At 35.3% G+C, this 19,470-nt stretch overlaps 1 protein-coding gene across 1 annotated transcript in view; it reads left to right on the forward strand.

Annotated features, from left to right (window-relative positions):
- The window catches only part of LOC149802284 (uncharacterized), a 32,787-nt gene extending 15,706 nt beyond the window's left edge, over positions 1-17,081 (forward strand). The window contains exons 2-5 of the mRNA XM_089956713.1: positions 7,204-7,500; positions 8,524-8,928; positions 9,724-10,824; positions 11,043-17,081. Coding sequence (XP_089812839.1) covers positions 7,230-7,500; positions 8,524-8,928; positions 9,724-10,824; positions 11,043-11,557 — 2,292 coding nt within the window. The 5' untranslated portion in view covers positions 7,204-7,229 and the 3' untranslated portion in view covers positions 11,558-17,081. The remainder of the gene's footprint in view (positions 1-7,203; positions 7,501-8,523; positions 8,929-9,723; positions 10,825-11,042) is intronic.
- The last annotated feature ends 2,389 nt before the right edge of the window (positions 17,082-19,470 follow it).

Below are 19,470 nucleotides of genomic sequence, written 5' to 3' on the forward strand. Positions count from 1 at the left end.
AAGACGAGTTGGCGTCAATTACAGTCACTCTTTCTCACGTTCCTAGTAGAATTTATTGGGTTTATTTTTAACAGCCTCACTTTTTTCTAGCCTGAATAACGGAAGCCTTCTGAGTGAGATTTGTATCATATCGCAGTCCGATTAAAATTCGATTTCCGATCATTTCATTACCTAGTGGCCAGAAATTACAACTAACTGCTAACGCATAAATAAGTGTCAGAAAACTGTCCTTGTTTCCCCGTTGTTTTGTTTTCTTTGATTAAAGTTTGCCCTTTCAAACAATCCTCTTTGCAATTAAATATCACAGGAATCTATCTCGCACGGGATTTCCCCTCTATTGACCTTCCTCTCTCTGGCTGAACGAATACAAAATGTGATCAACCTCAATCAAGGTAATCACTTGGATTTCTTTCTCTTTTTCACTTAGTCCAGATACTTGACGAAAACGTTAAATGCCTCGCGACCACGTTTCCAAAATACCAGGTTTCAAAAGGTGAAATTTGTCCTTATTTGGAAATGGAAATGAAGATATTTTCAACTCTAATTCAGTATTGTGTTTTTACCGCTGCAACCATACAATGTTATCTGCTTTTGACGAATTACTTCAGAAGGAAATCAATGATATTTATTAATTACAAGATATCAGTACAGTTGTACGGAGGAAATAAGCTGCCTTGAAAGTATTTTTCTCATAAAACTTAAACCCTAGTGAACGTATAACACAGACGATTGTTGTTTTTATATCAGTTCTAGTCTAGTTTGTAAAATCTGATTACGTTGTTCGTCAAGTGATTATGTAAAGGTAATTAGATTAAGGATAACACTACAATCCCTCCGAAGGTTATGAAGCACGACAGTGCTTCTTGTACAATGGCACCAATTCCAAAGTTTGGAGGTTTCAGAACCGTCGGTATTGAAGGGATCATCATGATAATGTCTGCGTGGGAGGAGAGCTGTTGTGTCATATCCATATTGTTCTGACCTGACACGACATTATGTATATCTCTTATGAGTCTTTGCCAAGGTTCAACGTTGGATGCTCATTTTCCTTATCACATGTCACAATAGTGTAGCAACCTCACACGGCGCTTGTTCAGCAACATGCGTTATATTTCAGTGAACCGCATGATGGTGTCCACTGAAACATTCAGGCATGGAAAGTCGTACATAATATTTTCTGATATACCGTGGGGAATTTGGAAGGACTCTTGCCTTGATCTGGAATTATCGCACTCAGCGGCTTTCCGAAATTAACACACTCACAGTAAAAGGCATGGTGTTCAAGGAACTGCTATGTACTGAATATATGCATGCATGGTAACATTTCTCCCCTGTGCTTGCTGTGCCAATACACCATTTGGAGTAAATTTGCACATAATGATACCGCACCACTGTGCCATAAATTTTACAAAGAATAATAAATAAGGTTTGAAACATAAAGACGTTGAAGCTTCTATTGTCTCGGTGTATAGTCTAATGGGCTGCGGGTCTTTGTTCCGAACAAACACTTTAAGAGTGACATCCGGGTTGAATCGTTCAAATGTACCGATTTCAGTAACCATCATTGTAAATTCAGTTTTACTAAACTTAAGTTCGCCTAGGTACTGTCAATATCTTCGAGGTTGGTATGCGTGATTTGCGGCGAGGATGAGATCGCTTATTTAAAAACTTTGTCTCCATCTTTTCTTCTCTGACCACTGAAATCCACGCTGATGTTGGAATATAACTTGGACCATGGAAAGGCTTGTGCGGGGAAATATCAAGGTGAAATTCCAAGCATCTGGAAAGCATTTATGTTGACCCTGTTTTGGAGAATGTCTCAAGCTTATGGACAATCTTTGTATAACCTTTGTTGACCTTATCATTAATTCTCAGTGTCTTTAAGGTTCAAGAACACAAGGGCATGACTACAAAACAACGGCTGTGAGGTTATAAATAATACAGTGCCTCATTTTCAACAAATAACGAGTCATGATGAATTCCACATTGTAAAGTATGTCCACCTTGATTTTGATGAGCAATGCCTTTTCACCCACATGCGGTAATATGGACACATATTCGAGAGACGCTTCACTTTGTCTCTGCCTACGTTGTATACGCTTGTAGTGGTGACCCATTAAACTTGAGGATCACAACTCTGGAACTTTGATTATTTGAGGACGATACTCAAGATCCTGTTCAGTAGTAGTAGTTGAGATAAGGTGACATTTTAGTCCTCAGCAACCGGACGTGTAATTTCAGCTCGCGTGGCCTGTGGATAAATTTTCTCTCATATTGCATGAAGCGACTGCTCCGGAGGAAATTCTTATAACGAAATTATCTCGGCTTTTTTGATGGAAAACCCCGTTCTAAATCCCACCAATTTTCTCCACCGATGCGCTTTCGCACACGTGCGCATCTGTGACTATAGCCCACGCAGGCTGACGCGGAAGGTTTAAGTTCGCTTTTACGCACCTGTTCCCGGTTACAATGAAGAGCGATCCTGTGTTTGTATCAGTGCAGCACAAACTGTATATTCATGGACGTGTGCAGCCAAATCACAGTCATAGAGATAGAAGGTTTGTGCCTTGTCTGAGACCACGGTTACAAATTCCCCTTGCGATATTACGAATTATAATATTATATGTAACATTTTAAATCTTGGACGCCAGATTTAAAAATACATTTGTGCAATGCAGTTAACCTTTTCTATTATCCTTCAGCATGGATCATAACATTTTATCCGACAAGATCTTTAAACAAATGAATATAATTAGATCAAATCATATGGTTCAAAAAGAGCTATTTTAATTACAAACTAATTTTTATCCACTGGTTTTAAATTTTGCCAATGTTTCGATGAAGATGGCCGGAACATAAATTGAAGGTAACGTGAAATCACTTGAAAAACACTTTAGGTTAATTGTCATTCCTATGTAATACAAATGGAAGAAAGTGAAAGTTAAACTGAGAACGGTTTTTCGCTAAGGACAGAAAATCCCTGGAATTCGGAGTTAGCCCGACAACGTTCAAAATGAATTAAAAAGCCATTCAGAAAAGTTGAAAAAGTCGAAAGATCTATTTAAGAGAGAAACTAATCCCGATATTGCCTTGGAAATCTGCAACGCATATATCATTTGATAATTGTCACAGATGGTGCTGTAGGAATATGTTTCTTATATCCAAAGCGCGTTATACGGAGAATTGAGAAAAATACAAGAACGAACGAGTAACGGTTTAGTCTGTTAATATATGCAATATACGTAAAACAAAATTAACTAATTTCCTTAAATATTTTATCGGAGGAATGCAACGATGACCATATATAAATAAAATTTATATTCACAAATGACAATCGCAATAAACACCATTATTAGCATTATTTACCATTTACCGCTCTGGTGGCCTAGTGGTTCAAGCGGCCGAGTGATACCAAAGACTTATAAAAATGTTCTAGCAACTGCCTCGCTTGGGGTTTATCATTAAGAGGTTCGTGTTAGGACTGGTCGGCCTGGTGTCAGGATAATGTGACTGGGTGGTACATGATGGTACATGTCTGCCTCAGTGCTAGATATCACCATACACGGCCACAATGCAGAAATTTCAGCAATATGACTGGAAAAAAATTAAAGCGTCTTTTAACATCTAAATAACACAATTTCACTATTTACCATGGAAAATTGATTTTGACTCGTAAGCTAAGCTATCATGAAATCTGAATAAAATATTTAATTTCAATATATTCTCTAATTAATATGGACACATAAGAAGGAATATCATTGGTTATTTCAGAGTTTCTGAGTCACTATTTAGTTGATTTGCTTCTTTATTAAACAATTATTGAAAATAACCTTTAGCTATTTGTATCAGTCTGAACTATTTGGACAATCTACTCAAAGACATAGCAAAATAATACGTGTAATCTTTAAACTGCAGATTAATAGTTTTGTATATATGACTTTGGTTGTATTTATGGTCACGCGTGTAAATATGTTCTTTGTTATGCAATATACTGTGTGATGTCCTGAGAAGTCGAAAAAAATTACTGTAGTGTATTGATAACAATTTCCCTTAGATAACACTTGTTCGTTTCATGAGATGACAGTGGCATTAACAAACCACTCAACAAAATCAAAAAAGGGTATTGGAACCACAACATTTCCTTTTACGTCCCCATTGAATCGTTCTACTCTTCCGACAGTTATGAAATAATGCTTCCTGAATACATATGTAGCACGTGCGATGAGCACCATAACAGTTAATAATGTAAACTCATGCCAAGAATGTCAAAACTGATTTTAAAAATTGACACGTTTCAGGTTTATTTTGGTTAAATAATAATTCGTCGGGTTTGTTGTCATGCCTCTGAATATTGCATAATGTTATAACTGAATCAATTATACAAAAATAACGAGATCGTTTCTTTCCTGTACAAACGTATGACTGCTTGATCTTGGTACGAACAAGTCAGCCACAAGTTGTAAACACCCACACTTCCCCCCACACCCATACACTGAGTAATTCGCAAACACTTTGATCTTCGATAGTTTAATCTAAAATTATAATTCTCCCTTGCCTACAGGTGGTTTTACCTAATTATATAAAGTAGTCTTATTTGTTAAGTAACTCAAAAACTGTTCCATAGAGAAGACGTTGTACACGTGTGCATTATGCTCTTCAGAGTTATGCAGTAATATACAATCACTTATTGTGTAGCAATGCACTATTAACTGATACATAATCTACAGAGATACACATGATGTATATGGTATAATTCTAGATAATATGTTTTGTTGCCCACGTCAACGATATATTTTTTAACGAGGTCTAAGAGATTCTGATACTGCTCGCCTGGTTTAAATAACAGTTAAAGTTGCCACTATACAGGCTTATTTTGAATAAATATGATATTGAAATATTTTTCTGAATATAATGTAATAAAGTAATATAACAGCCTCTGCACATCATTGAACCCAATTACCAACTCTTTTCGAACATGAATGGGAAATATTGTATCCATGTCTAGAGATGGAACATGCGCAGCCATTCATATGAAAGGTTCTTCCTTCATATTCTCTACATTTGAAGTTTGGTTTGGCAATGCTACATGATTAGTCTGGCTTTAAGGCCAGGTGAAACGAAAGAACTATATTTATCTTAGCCAGAAAACTTGCAATAGTACACAACCATATCACAAAGTTGTATATATCTAACATGTTATAATCAGGCTACACTGTATTATTATTTATTATTATTATTATTTGCTTTGCTTCTTTTGTAACATTTTAATCCTGAACCTGTGAATAATGTCATAGAAGGAATAGGATGTATCTGAATGTAGGACGTATTTTTCGAGCATTTCCCTGTCTCTTCACATACATATCAGTATTTCTATCTATCTATCTATCTATCTATCTATCTATCTATCTATATATATATATATATATATATATATATATATATATATATATATATATATATATATATATATATATATATATATATATATATGAATTTATGTATGTCATCAATTTTGCATAAGTTGAAATACACAAAACTACTGTGACGTTGGAATACCTATGTTATATATCAAAACAAAACACAACTATTATTTATATTTTGTTGTGTTCCACATAGAATCCATTCTTACTCGCATATCTCCTTAAGTAAACAAAACAATTATTCTTCCTATTATTGTCTCGCTACCTAGATTTCATACAGTTTAGCGTTATGTATGTCAACTGTACAGCTACAAAGCGTAGATTAAAGAAGATCTTTTTGAAGTATGTTGTTTTTATTTCCCATGTGTGGATGTCTGAACTTTTCAGTATAGATCACTATTTGGGTCACAATTAAAAGCAAATCATAAACATTAATTATTAAAACTAAACTTGCGACCACATATGCTTTCAAATTAATGCCAAAATATATCTGGCTGAAAAGTCTAACTCTAAAAAAAGTGCAGAAAATGTCAAAAGTTATTTTATATACATCGTATCCATTACCACAACACTAAAGTAAATTACTTAAAGCAAATTTGATCTGTGCAAGGAACTATACACATATGTAAAGACATAACATATACAACTAAAATGATATAACTAGCAGAACAATATGAATGTTTAAAAAAACAAAAAAATTACTATCTTATGTTACTTACACATATGCACTCAAAGGGATTTATAGCACAGTTCTTTATGTAAGGACGTGGATTTCAGAAAGATTAATGAAATGAACAAAATTAAGCTACGATATATGCTTTCCTACGTTGAGTCCGTGCTTGAAAATAACTGACATAATTAAACACTCTGAAATAACAGAGAAATCATAAAGTTCTGCATCACGAAACCTAAGGAATTATAAATTTTGTGTATATTATAAAGTAACTTCTCCATGAGTAACTCTGAGAATATTCAGAACAATACAAATCTTGCTCATGCATTGCAATAATGTACGCATGATCCAATGAAATAGTATGCAATTAACTCTTAATTTTGTTATGAAATAGCCGTCTACTAAATCAAATCACAAATTTTTCACATTTGAGGTCCTCAAAAACATGCGTCACAGCCGAAAACACCTTTCATTTTTGACAGAAAATACTCTCCGTTACCATCTAACATATATGCAGTTTTATATGTTCTGGGCTGCGTGCGTCCCAAAAGAACAATACAATTAAAATAAGATGTAATATATATATATATATATATATATATATATATATATATATATATATATATATATATATATATATATATATATATATATTACATTCCGTGACAAGATGTTCCATCCAGCTTGGATATCCGTACAAAACAGTCGATTCGATATGATTCGCCCATACTTACTTAATATAATTTAGTTTCAAAATGAATGATACAATTTCCCTTGACTGAAACAATTCATGCAATAATTCTCAGTACATGTGAAATAGGTCCCTTAATACACATTTTCGGGAACAATTATCAAAAAATATCAGTTATATCATTCTGCACAATGCCTTGTAAACCTTTAAAGATGAGGCATCAGACCTTGCAATATGATTGAAGATTGACTGTAACTGTGTACAAATGTTTTAGAAATGTGAACCGGGATAATTAAGTGTAATCGTGAGATAAAAGTAGCTGAAGTCTTTTGGTTAAAAATGTATTTAAATAATATCATTGCACAAAATCATGAAATACTAATTACTGATATATAAGCTTATATTTGTATGTTACACAGCCTTCACCAAAAGAAGATACGCCAGTATGGATGAAGATCAGAATAGAAGCGGAACGGATAATGCTGGTGAGATGCAATTGAATAAGCCGATGCAAGGATCTGCATATAACACCGATGGACAAATAGAGTGTGGTGGATCAAAAACATCATTTGTATCACAACCCAAGACTTTGTTGTGGAAAAGAGTATCGGCCGTGGAAGGGAACCCATTAAGTTCCATTTCTGAGAATACAAGGCTACTAGATATTTCCAACCTGAGCACAGAAAATGACATGGCTGCCATAACATTTTCAAGAGGTAAGGGAGATTTATCGAAGATTGAAGTAAATTGCATTGTTTTTAGTTTATTTAAACCTGTGTTCCTTAACATGCAGACGAAACACTATTTAACTGTCTAATGATATACTGTGTAAATATAATCTGAGACACAGATATTAAAAATCATCGTTAGCTTTATACACGACTAATATATGTGCATCTCTTTGCTGCAATATATTTTATAAGAATACAAATATTAATTCTAGAGGATTGATTTTATTTTATGTTTGTCTTTTGCAACACTGTTTAAAGTTGTTCTCACTACATATATATTCATATATGCTGTTTAAAATTCTCATTTATTTCTCATCTACGTGCAGACAAATAACTTATACGTATATCAAAAAACTGTACAGTTGCCAATGTTAAGTCTGGAAACAGAATACATTCCATATGTCTGATAATGCTACCAACATAAATTTATATGATTTAAAAATATTCCAATGTTAAAATTCATAGTCATGATAGAATTAAAGATAAACTTCTATGGACAAGTGTAGATGAAATATGGGACTAAAAGTCCGATTTATCTATAAATCATGGAATTAAATGTCGCACTGTTTCTGAAAATCGTATGTGACAAAACGTGGGATGGAATACGCGTAATGGCGTTTAGCAGCCATACATGGAGAGGCGTCAATCATGCCATTACAACCAATTTCGCTCTATATGCATGACAGAATTCCAAAAGTCAGTCCAGATAAAACAGATTCATTTTAATTTTTAACTTGATTTTGTTATTTACAGTCTGAAATAAAAGAAGAAATGAGGAGCAAAAGAAAACATTGGGATGCGTTCTGCATATTACGGCCATTATGCTTACATATTAGATTGGTATATACATTTTCTCCCAAATATGAATGAATACCCTGCTAGACGTGTTATTATTTCAGAGAAATCTATTATTTAATTTCCAAGCTGACTCACCGGCTAAAAGATTTTTATATTCTCCTTAAAAATGGTTTATAATAAACTAATGTTGTTCTCCTTCCTCCTGTTTAGGTGAACAGGACACAATTGAAATGACCATTCAGTTTAAAAACCAAAAAGATTCCCCTGGCACATCTTCAGAAGCGAATAAAGACAACTGTATGGAGGCTGCTTGCGATATAATAGGCCAAGGCGTCATTACAGACATAGAGAAGCTATTGGGAGTTGAAGTGGAGAATGTCAAGAGAGGGTCAATAGTCTTTGAATTCAGAAAGATTCCCCCTGATTTCGAACAAAAATTTAATGAGGCCATGCGGAATGGACAACTTCAGCGCATCCTAGAAAAACTACAGAATCTAACAGAAATAAAGCAAGGACAAACATGTCCAAAACAAACATGGCCAATAACTGCGAAACAATCAAGTCACCCCAGTGAGGATGCGTTTTCAGAGAGAGACTTAGGAGCAACATGTCTAGGTGAGCCTTTTGTAGCTTTTGCTGACGATCCATAGGAACATTTTTTCTTCCCAAGTGCTAAAATCTTGGATGAGAACAAATATATTAACTGTTTTACTCATGTTCTGTAAACCTACTTTTTTATTGAGTACTCTTTACTTTCGCAGACTTCGCGGGGGCAGGGACACTTTCTACGAACAAATGAGAGCTGAAACGTTTCTTCGAAACTAGAAAATGCAAGTAGAAGCATTATTATTAAATATCAGAGAAAGAGTTTCGCATCGAGAAACCATTCAGCTGAGTAACGTTTAATAATAGTAATATTATATAACAAAATTAAATTATAAGACCGAAACAATTTGAATGTTTATAATGTTGAATACAAGCAAGTAAGGGAGAAAGAAACAAAATAAGGATTGGCTTTATTCATGTTACTCTAATGGCATTCTTATTTGGAATGCTTATATTTTTAGAAGCGTCCTTTAGCAAGGTAACAGCATTGTCATAAAAATACTATCGTATCTTTTCAAACATCGTAACGTAAGGCTGGTTCATTTTCAGAGAAAGCAATTAAGATTGCTTGAGATAATGCATTACCCAAGACTGGAAAGCTACAGCTTGTTTACAATGTATAATTTAATTGAATTTCATCACAATATTAATTATTTATTCATCAAACATATAGTACGTTTCTGCCATAAAAAATGACCACGCCTGCGTAAATCGAAGACTTGATACATTTCTATGTGAACACTGTACTTTTCGCTCACAAACGTAATCGAATTTTTTTTCTTCCATATCATAATATTGGCAAAGACTTCACCCAGAAAGTAATGGACCTGTCAAATGATATTACAGAACAAAGAATATCAGACATGCAAAAGAATATACTAGCAGCAGAGCCAATGACAGATTTTGCAAAAGAGCTATTTAGTTCAGATCTGCAGTTGAATAAGGAGAAACAAAGAATTTTGCTTAACACAGTATTAAAAAAGCTGTCAGACGAATACGGACAAAGCATCATATCAACTTGGGCTGGTACTGAAACAACCTCTGGTAAAACGGTATTGGTATGCCTTCATTCAGGATCTTTGGTCCCAAAATTTCCCAGTTTTCTCGGATTTGACGTGAAGTACAGAGAGTTCGATAGAATTGATAGGGAATCCGTGATCGCTCAGACATCTCCTGAAAACAGGAGAGCAAAACTCTCTGAAGAAGATACAACTCTCATCAATAATGCAATCAAGAAACATGGTGATGAACTCTTCTCCAAACACAGTAATTTAGAGGCGATAAGTTCAAGTGCTATAATTGCATCCGACCATGGACGCAAATTATCTCCGAAAATATGCATCGTTTTGTACTGTAGAGTGAAAGGCATAATTCCATTCGGAGAGAGCCAATTCCCTCGTTCCCTTGACGTAGGTGACCAAAACATTGATGTGGATATCCGAGAGGGTTATTTCTATTTCTATGCTTTCAAGCCAGATCCACAACGAAGTTTACCTCAAAAAGGAGACGCAGTAAGCGAGGTTCTCAGAATGGGTTGTAGTATTGGCCCATCAAATTGTCCACTGAAGGGAACACTTGGGCCTTTTGTACGCATCGACGATGACAGCATTGGCTTTCTAACTTGCGCTCATGTTCTTGGCGATTTATCTACCCATACTGATGTCTCACAGCTTAAAAAGCTTGAAGTAGTGCAACCATCAAATATAGACTATATGTCTAACAAAGATAATGAGAAAGATAGAGTGTGTGGGTTCATCGAAGATATACAGTTCAGTGGAGACTGGGAGGATCCTGTGTCGAAGGAAAAATTTGGAGCTGTTGATGCTGCCCTTATTAGAATAAATAAAAGAACTCCCTCCAAGGAAGAATTTGCTTGGATAGAACCAAAACAGCTCTCTGATGAAGGTAATATTTGCTGCGTTTTCAGACAATTTCAAAAGTTGCTGAGTCAATTTAAATAATATCAAAATTCATGATCGTATTTACATGTATTATAATCTACAATTTGATTGTTCCATGCGAAATATTTATTTGTAACTTCCAACGAAAATCTTTGTTAGTATAATATAATGTAAAATAAATTTATGAATTATCACAGATTAAATCACGCATCTATTTTGCAGGTTTTGGCAGTGACCCTCCTGTTTATGAGGATGGATCCTTCAACGCCAATCTTCAACATGCAGACCATGTTAAGAAAATAATAAAGTGTGGGGCTTCAACCGGTCTCAGAAAGGGTACCCTATCAACCGCAACAACTTGGGTGAAGACTCAAACGTCAGACACTCAAACGTCAGACATAGGGACGGCATCTTTGAAGAGAGAAGATGCACAACTTACTCTGCCGTCATTGACAAGCGTACCTGGCACATCCGTCATAATGAAAGATTTGATACATGTTGATCCCGTTAGAGAGGTTTTCTTTGAGCTAGGAGACTCCGGCGCAGGAGTTTTCATGGTAGACGGAGTAAACCATCTTACATGCATTGGTTTGGCAATAGGATGTCTCTCAGATTACAGGTGTGTGGTGACACCAATAGATAGGGTCCTAAGAGCTCTTGGGCTAGAAAATGGGAGTTTAAAGGCCTTTCCTCAAGAATTGATGGAAACTGGTGAATATGATTCCTGTATCGAATAACGACAGTGTTTATTAATGTAGTCTAGGAACCGGTTGAAAAAATTCTAGCACAAAATATACAAAAATAAACATGCTATTTGCTACGATAATGTGTTGGAAGAACTACTTAATTCATCTCGAGTGCAGCGATTATATAGCCTACAGAAAGAACGGACAAGTTGTTTTTAATGTCGACTATATCTTACCATCCACATCATCTCGTTTAAATACTCTTGGATGGATGACAGTTACACAGTTTGTTAATGTTCTTATTGTAATGGTTTAAACTAATTTGCAACCAGATTATCATAGTTACTATGATTTTGTACATACACAACATATTTCCAAAAGCTTTATTTAGTTCATCTCTACTATGTTAAGACTAATGTAACTTTAGTTTCCGCAGAGATCATAAATTATATAACCTAATATTTATGTTTTCAACAGATTTGTCTTGTTCTCTTCGGATGATCTTTGTCTCTGCCATACTTGAAAATTTGTTCTTCTTGTTTCGTCCTTGTTGACACCCAGTGTCAAATCACATTCTTGTGTATTTAGTTGCATTTACCGTTCCATCCGTACCATCTCAGGGCTGAGCAAATTTCTTTAATAATCACTAGTCCCGGACAAGTGGTTTCTGAAAATTCACTAGTCGCACCTTTCTCTTCACTAGTCCCACCTTACTCTTCACTAGTCCCACCTTACTTTTCACTGGTCATAAAATGGTAATCACTTGCCGAGATTTGTTGAGACGTATGTACTTAATCCATGGAAGAAATAAAACGAACTAGTATACAACATAATTATTTCTTGAAAGAATTTAATTTTTCAAAAACATTGGTTGTTATACTTTTGGCTTCTCCAGGTTCATGTATATATGTTTTAGCTGATGGATTTGAAAATATGTCCATGTATATTTCTGCCACCTGCACCAGCATTAAGCCAGCAGTTGATAGCTGTCTCTGGGTTAAAGTCATCAAGCTCTGGTACATTTGCACAAGTGTTCATTAGCATTTGTAAACTCTTTTGGTTTAAGGAATTCCTTAAAGAAGTCTTGTTTAAGTTCAATGAACTAAATCTTCAGAAATAGCTACCGCACACCCAGTATCCGTCTTACGTTTTATCCCTCCATTTTCAAACAAATTTACTTTCTCCGAATCGCCGTTAATAATAATAATAATAATGTGGACTTTGTATAGCGCCTAATCTTTAGAAGCTCTATGTGCTTTAAAGCTTTATTACCTTCCTTGTGAAAATAATTTAGCAAACTCATTTATCCACGGAGAAACTATCAGTTTGCTTGACAAAGACTTCTAAAGTCATCATGACATCAATTTTCTCTTTTAAATACGAACTGAAACATATCATTAATTAGCGTAATTGTTTCGCTTCAAACCCATATCGCACGTGGAAGTTAATCGTCTTTATAATTAATTATAAATTATAGAATCATTACTGTAAATTTCATTGCAACAAAACCGCTTACAACACTGCTAATTGATCATACTAGCTTTCTTCTTTTTGATGTGTTTTGATTTGCCGATAAGTTGGTCGCTTAGCCCAATATGCAGTCAAGTGGTAACAGGATGCAAATGTATACACGAAGAGGGATTTAATTAAGTATTCATTACGCCCGGAGGCATGATTGGTCAAATAAAGGTGGATATAGTGATTAAAGCACGAAAATAAGGACTAGCCCGACTTTTTTAAAAAGTACTTGTCCCGAACTAGGGTCTTGGAAAATGTTATATGTCCGACTTCAAAAATGACTAGTCCGGGACTTCGGGCTATGTGATTGCTCAGCCCTGAATCTACTTCTACGAAACGGTATTCTTTAACCATGCTATAATTTTACTGTTGCCTTAAATCACCTTGTAGTTTTAAGTCTGAGCTGTTTGGTTCCAAAATATTGAAAGGATATATATATATATATATATATATATATATATATATATATATATATATATATATATATATATATATATATATATATATATATATATATATATATATTATAACTTGCTTGAAATGAAGTGCTTACTACAGCTCAAAGAAATTGCCATATTAAAGTATCTGAGCTCGATTTAACCAGTGATGATTACAATTTTATAAAGTCAAAAGAAGGAAAAACACTTCCATTTGGTTACGGAATGGCTAAAATAGCTTAACGGGATCAAGCATTGTTGGACAACGACTAAAGCAAACTTGTCACTGGGCAAAACAGCTTGCAGTTTGAATGTGAAATGGACTTTTTCTTTGGTTTCGTTTTTTATTTGCTATTAAGGTCTATTGGGAATACAAATGTTTTAAATAGTGGGAGGGTGGGCATAGTCAAATATCATAAATAGTACTAATAAGTTTATACAAATATATTATTAAATTAGAAAACCCATTTAAATCATTAGGGGCAGTCTGTTTTAAGGAAACGCATTTATTAACCCTAAAATAGGCAATTCAGATGTGTTTAGTATGCTCTATTTATCACGGCATTCAGTCAGTATTGAGTTATTGTGTTGTATTTATCTTGTTGCATAAAGCCTATTCAAACCACATATAAGCGGGCTTGGACGCTATATAAGCAGGTCACATCAGACGCTTGACCGAGTTCTCTACCAGTTTCATTAATCAATTTGGCCCTTTTCATAGCGTAATTAATCAACAAGAAATATTCAGCATCTTCAATATTCACTTTTTTTCTGCAGTTGGATATGTGCACAAACGTGGCGTCGGAGACCCTTCTTCACTTTCCTTATTAAAATACTCATTCAAAGCATTTACAAAAGTAAATTCCATGATGTTCGTTTGCCAATTGATAAAATTGCGCTGGATAAGCTTACAGCTTCTATGATGCATACATCTCAGGCCTTTTCAGGCGTACCATATGTTCGGCCGTGTTTACATTGGCTTTCCATACCTTTCTCAGAATAGGAGAGATTACAATGCAAACAACTGCACATCAAAATGATAATTTTATATAATTATATCAAGTCACGTTTTTCCACAAGCGTCTTACAATCATTTTTTGACACTTCAAACACGGCTCGGGACAACAAAATATTTTGCATGTTGCTGCCCAACAAAATCCTGCAACATGTCCTATAACCTATTTACAAGCATACCTAACCCTCAGTGGTAATATTCCAGGACAGTTTTTATGAACGAGTATGGGCAACCAGAGTAGAAGTTAGTACATAACTTAGAACAGCCTTTTGCTTTTGTGGCTTTAACTCCAATCATATCAAGTCCCATAGTTGCAGACAAGGTTTCAGTGACAATCAAATACGGGAATTAGGCCGCTGGAGATCAGATGCATTTAAGAAATACTTAAGGTTAGGCAAAATGGTCTCGGCGTTGTAACACTTGAATGACTTTTTCTAAGGTCGCCATTCTGCCGTGTGTGTTACTTTCTCTTTCAGGTCTCGTGGGTTGCACAGATCTAGACCCCTGGGCATCGACTGTGCCTTGCTAAGATATCAGTCACTTGACCCAGGCTAATCTGTGTCTACCTGCCTTTTCAAAATAGAATTTAGATCAAACTGGACAGAAAGCGTCTTAACAGCATGACCTTTCAAGCTCATACAAATAAAGCTGGTCTACTCTCTGAACATGTTCTAAATGATTTTATGATAGAAGTAAATTCTTTACACAACTTACAGTTATTCCATTGTCCCCTGACTTAATATGGGTTGTGGTAAGGCTTGTTACTTTCATAATTGTTCTGTATATAGTGTGCCATGGAAACTCTAACCAGGGGTGTAGGCAATCAGAACAACTGCAGCATTTTATGATGGTTCGAGAAAAAAACGTCGAATGTATTTCGCCGCCATTGAGAACTATATTCTAAACTAGTATTGAGTACATGACCCAATTTTGCGACAAGATACGAAGCCGTCGCATTATATTTGAAGCATCACCACCCGGGACGTATCGTCATATTTATGTAATTTATGTTTTGTGATACAATACTTCCAAGGTTATTTCTCGACCTGACATAAATGGCGGAAAGATGTTGCAATTGGACGTAGCGTAGCAATGTTTACCTTACTTTGAATTCAAATTTGAGTTCAAATTTTATAATACGAATTCTTCTTTTGAATAATAACCTGCTCTGGTCAGGGCCTAGATCAGCATAGTTTATTACAAGCCGGATTACGTTTACTTATTTCAATTAACCCCTGTCCATATTAGACTAGCTATTGTGTTTATACAATATGCCAAGAGTGTTTACAATCGAGAATTACACGACTGAGTGCGTTTTTAGAACAAGATCGTATCAACGTATAAGGTGTACATATTTTATTATGATATCACTAACATTTGAGCTAGAATTCTTCGTTTCGTTTTGTTTCTCCGAATCATTTTGTTTCATACTATGTCATTTCAAATACAAATATATTAGTTCACATTGTAGTTTAGATTATTGCATTGTATATGTCATTTCATTCGTGTAAATTTGGGCGGTGACGGCCACGCATACAAATGTACTTCAAGAATTAAACTCAATAATATTCAGGCATATTTCCAAATAGGAACACATATAGTCAGCCCTTTGAAGACAAATAAAAACATAATACATTCAGAACAATACATTAAGAATGCCAATCGAAGTTAAAAATCGAACATTATGCAGCTATATAGGAATATGTTCTGGGTAATGGAGTTTACTACGCGTAGTTTTTTTCAAAATTTGGATTTAATTGTTTGCGATATATTGCCAATAACTTTGAGGTCTACGATATCTAATGATCAGGTTAGGGTTTGGCTGTTGGTCATTTTGCCGCCGCTTAATTGTCCTCTGAATATTGACCACAGAGTTCATTTCCTGTTAGTTCTCCAATATGTTCGAATCCTTATACATTATTCAGGGAAAGTTTCTATCACTGTGGATAGAGTGACAACCGTTGCAAATATACACCCCATTTAACACTAGCGAAATATTCTTGAATGTCAAGTGTGCACTGTAGAGGCCTGAACACCTGCCTACTACATTTTCCCTGGTTTTCCTCAAACCTAAAAGTTCAATAATTATTCAAATCAACATTATGATTATCTATAAAACGTACCCCTTTACTGCCTGTTTTTTTAATGTCCAGCTATATATCTAGGGAAACCTGGTATGTGCAATATACAGTCCAGTGGGCCACTTCTTGCCTGCTACCTGGTTTTATCTCTGACATTTACATCAATCACATCCGGTTAAAACTTGCCGTTCGGCCGGCGCCCTGGAACAAGCTGAGCATGATTGCTTTTAACCATAAATTACAGGAAACACGATTTTATAAAGAAATTACGTGTTATTTAATTACAGTGCGCATCATGAATCCGAAAATTGGTATTCTTCTATTGACAGTACTTTTCTAAACAAGATCGCAGACAAGTTCATTGAAGCCCATGCCAAATCCGACAAAGTTTATCTATGAAGCTCAGAAACTGTAATGCACAAGATGGTGAAATACATAAACACCCCTTTTGCTCATGATGTTTGGTCGTCTGCTTATTTATTGCTTTCTATTCACACTCTTTATTAAACCTTTTGAAAAATTAATGAATTGTAGTATGTTATATTCTAGCTAATTCAGATAGCTTTTCTACTATGAGACTATTTCCCTACTAATTAAACTATCATCTATTTCTGATCAATAATTAATTCCCACAGCGGGGATTGAATATGTTTCCATCACGAAGAATGTTTAAAAACCATCTCATCAAATTTCAATGATATGTCGATTCTATGTTGGGACATCAAAACTAATAACTTTAGAGGAATAAAAAAAATAAGGCATTCGTGAGCTATTTGTATTATAATACAACAACTGCATGAAACATGGATCATTCTAGATCCGACAAATTAGATTGCCTGAGTAGTATTTGAATAGGCGTTTTGTATTTTGCTAGATGATAAAGGTGCAACTCTTATATACCCCATTACTTTTCTCTACATCACACGCGTGCTTATCAATTTAACAAGTGTACGCGAACCTGTGAAGTGCTCTCCCCGTGGCTCTATCTGTCTACCACTGTATTTCATGATCGTCTATGCTTGCTAAAATATATTATGTGAAGACTGGTCTCTCTATTTTCTATTGATGAATATATTTCAAGGAGAATATTTCTTTGTGCGCGAATATATTAGACTGGTCTACAGCCAAAATGCTTCCGAAATAAATGTATGCAAATTTACTCATTCTGGATCACTGAGAATGAAAGTGATGCTTAAATATGTTGATTGGTTCTAGTTTTTAAGATATGATACTGGGTCAGTATATACGACTCTTGACTTCGGAACGGCTGACGATAAGTTAGCTATAAAGGAAAGGGATCTCAATTTAAACCAGAAATGGCTCAGTGACATCCTTGACTGGATCTATGAATACATCTTTGACTGGGTTTGGACAGTACTAGATTTTTTTAGGCAAAACAATGAATAATGCATTCTGAAGCCGGTATTACGTCATGCATGATATGAATTGCTTCATGTAATTTCTAAAAGTCGTGGATGATGCAATTATAACTAAGCTTACATCACTTTGCTGAACAAATTGCCCTATATCAGCTCTAGAAAGAATACAGTGACATGTTCTCTAATTTGTCAGTCTGTGAACTATGCAGATAACATTTGATACGTTTGTGGTGAAGTGATTTTTGCATCACAAAAGCGCAGTAAAATTTCTGAGGTTAAAAAGACCTATTACTTTCATTTTGACTGCAAAATTGGTGATCAGGAGAATAGGTGTGCCCAGCACATAAGCTGCAACACCTGTGCAACAAATCTTGGCCAGTGGTTGAACAGGTGATGGAAGTCTATGCTTTTGTAGTGCCAATGATTAGGAGAGAGCCAACATATCATATCAGCAATTGTTACTTCTGCATGATGCCTCGAGTTGGGAAAGGTGTGTGAGAAGAAGAAAACGTGGACCGTGAATTGTCTAAACATTCCGTCAGATATACTACCAGTATCCCACGGAGAAGGACTGCCGGTTCCTGAGGCACCATAATCATTCTCACTAGAGTAAGACGAGGAAGAGAAAGAGCAGCTGCGAAGCGCGGCACGCACTACTACAAAGACCGAGGTAAGGTCATTTGTGCGATTGGCAGGAGGTTGTGTGCCCAATTTCAGCACGATTGTGGGACCGTTGTCCGATCTTACCAGGAAACTGGCCTCGAACAAAGTTATCTGGATGGATGCATGTGAGCATGACTTCCAAGCTTTGAAAGATAGACTGACATCCGACTCTGTTGTACGTCAACGATATTTGTGCAAAGAATTTGTGTTATGCACCGACGCATGTGATACGTGTCTTTGAGCAGTGTTTCTGCAGAAACACGAGGAGATAGTTTCTTCCCGCCGCCTATGGCAGTAGGAAACTGTCCTCAGCCGAAATGAAATAATCCGTATCGGAGAGATAATGACTTAGAATCATGTTCGGTATATTAGGGGTCATACAATAATTGTATGGGCAGACATTTGTTGAAATGTAAAGCTTTATATAGTAATCCCCTAATTGAAGACAGTAAGTCAACTCTTCTGAGCAGAATCACCTCCACACAAAAGCCCATTTAAATGTGAGATATTGATGTAGTAAAGAAAAATTAAAGACTATACTTTATGAATGCTCTTTGGTCCCTGACCTTTTGAACAAACATCACCCAAATTATTTTGAGAAAAAAGAATAATTGCATTCGGTATAGAGGCGCATTGTTCGAAAGTGCTCTCTGTATATGAGACTATCTACTTCAGTGAAATATGCCATCGGTACAATAAAGGTATTCCTGTTCGAAGTGATTTCTTTTGTCTGAAACAGTTTTAATACAAAAAGTAAAGCACGGCATAAAATACGGGATATGTACTTTGTTGCTGTTACAATTTCAACACAGGGCATTTAAAATGTTTTCAAATTTAAAACAAAACTTCTCGCGATACATAATAAAAGACA

This window comes from Sinohyriopsis cumingii, chromosome 4 (genome assembly GCF_028554795.1).
Source record: "Sinohyriopsis cumingii isolate HCF-2022 chromosome 4, ASM2855479v2, whole genome shotgun sequence".
Lineage (NCBI taxonomy): Eukaryota > Metazoa > Mollusca > Bivalvia > Unionida > Unionidae > Sinohyriopsis > Sinohyriopsis cumingii.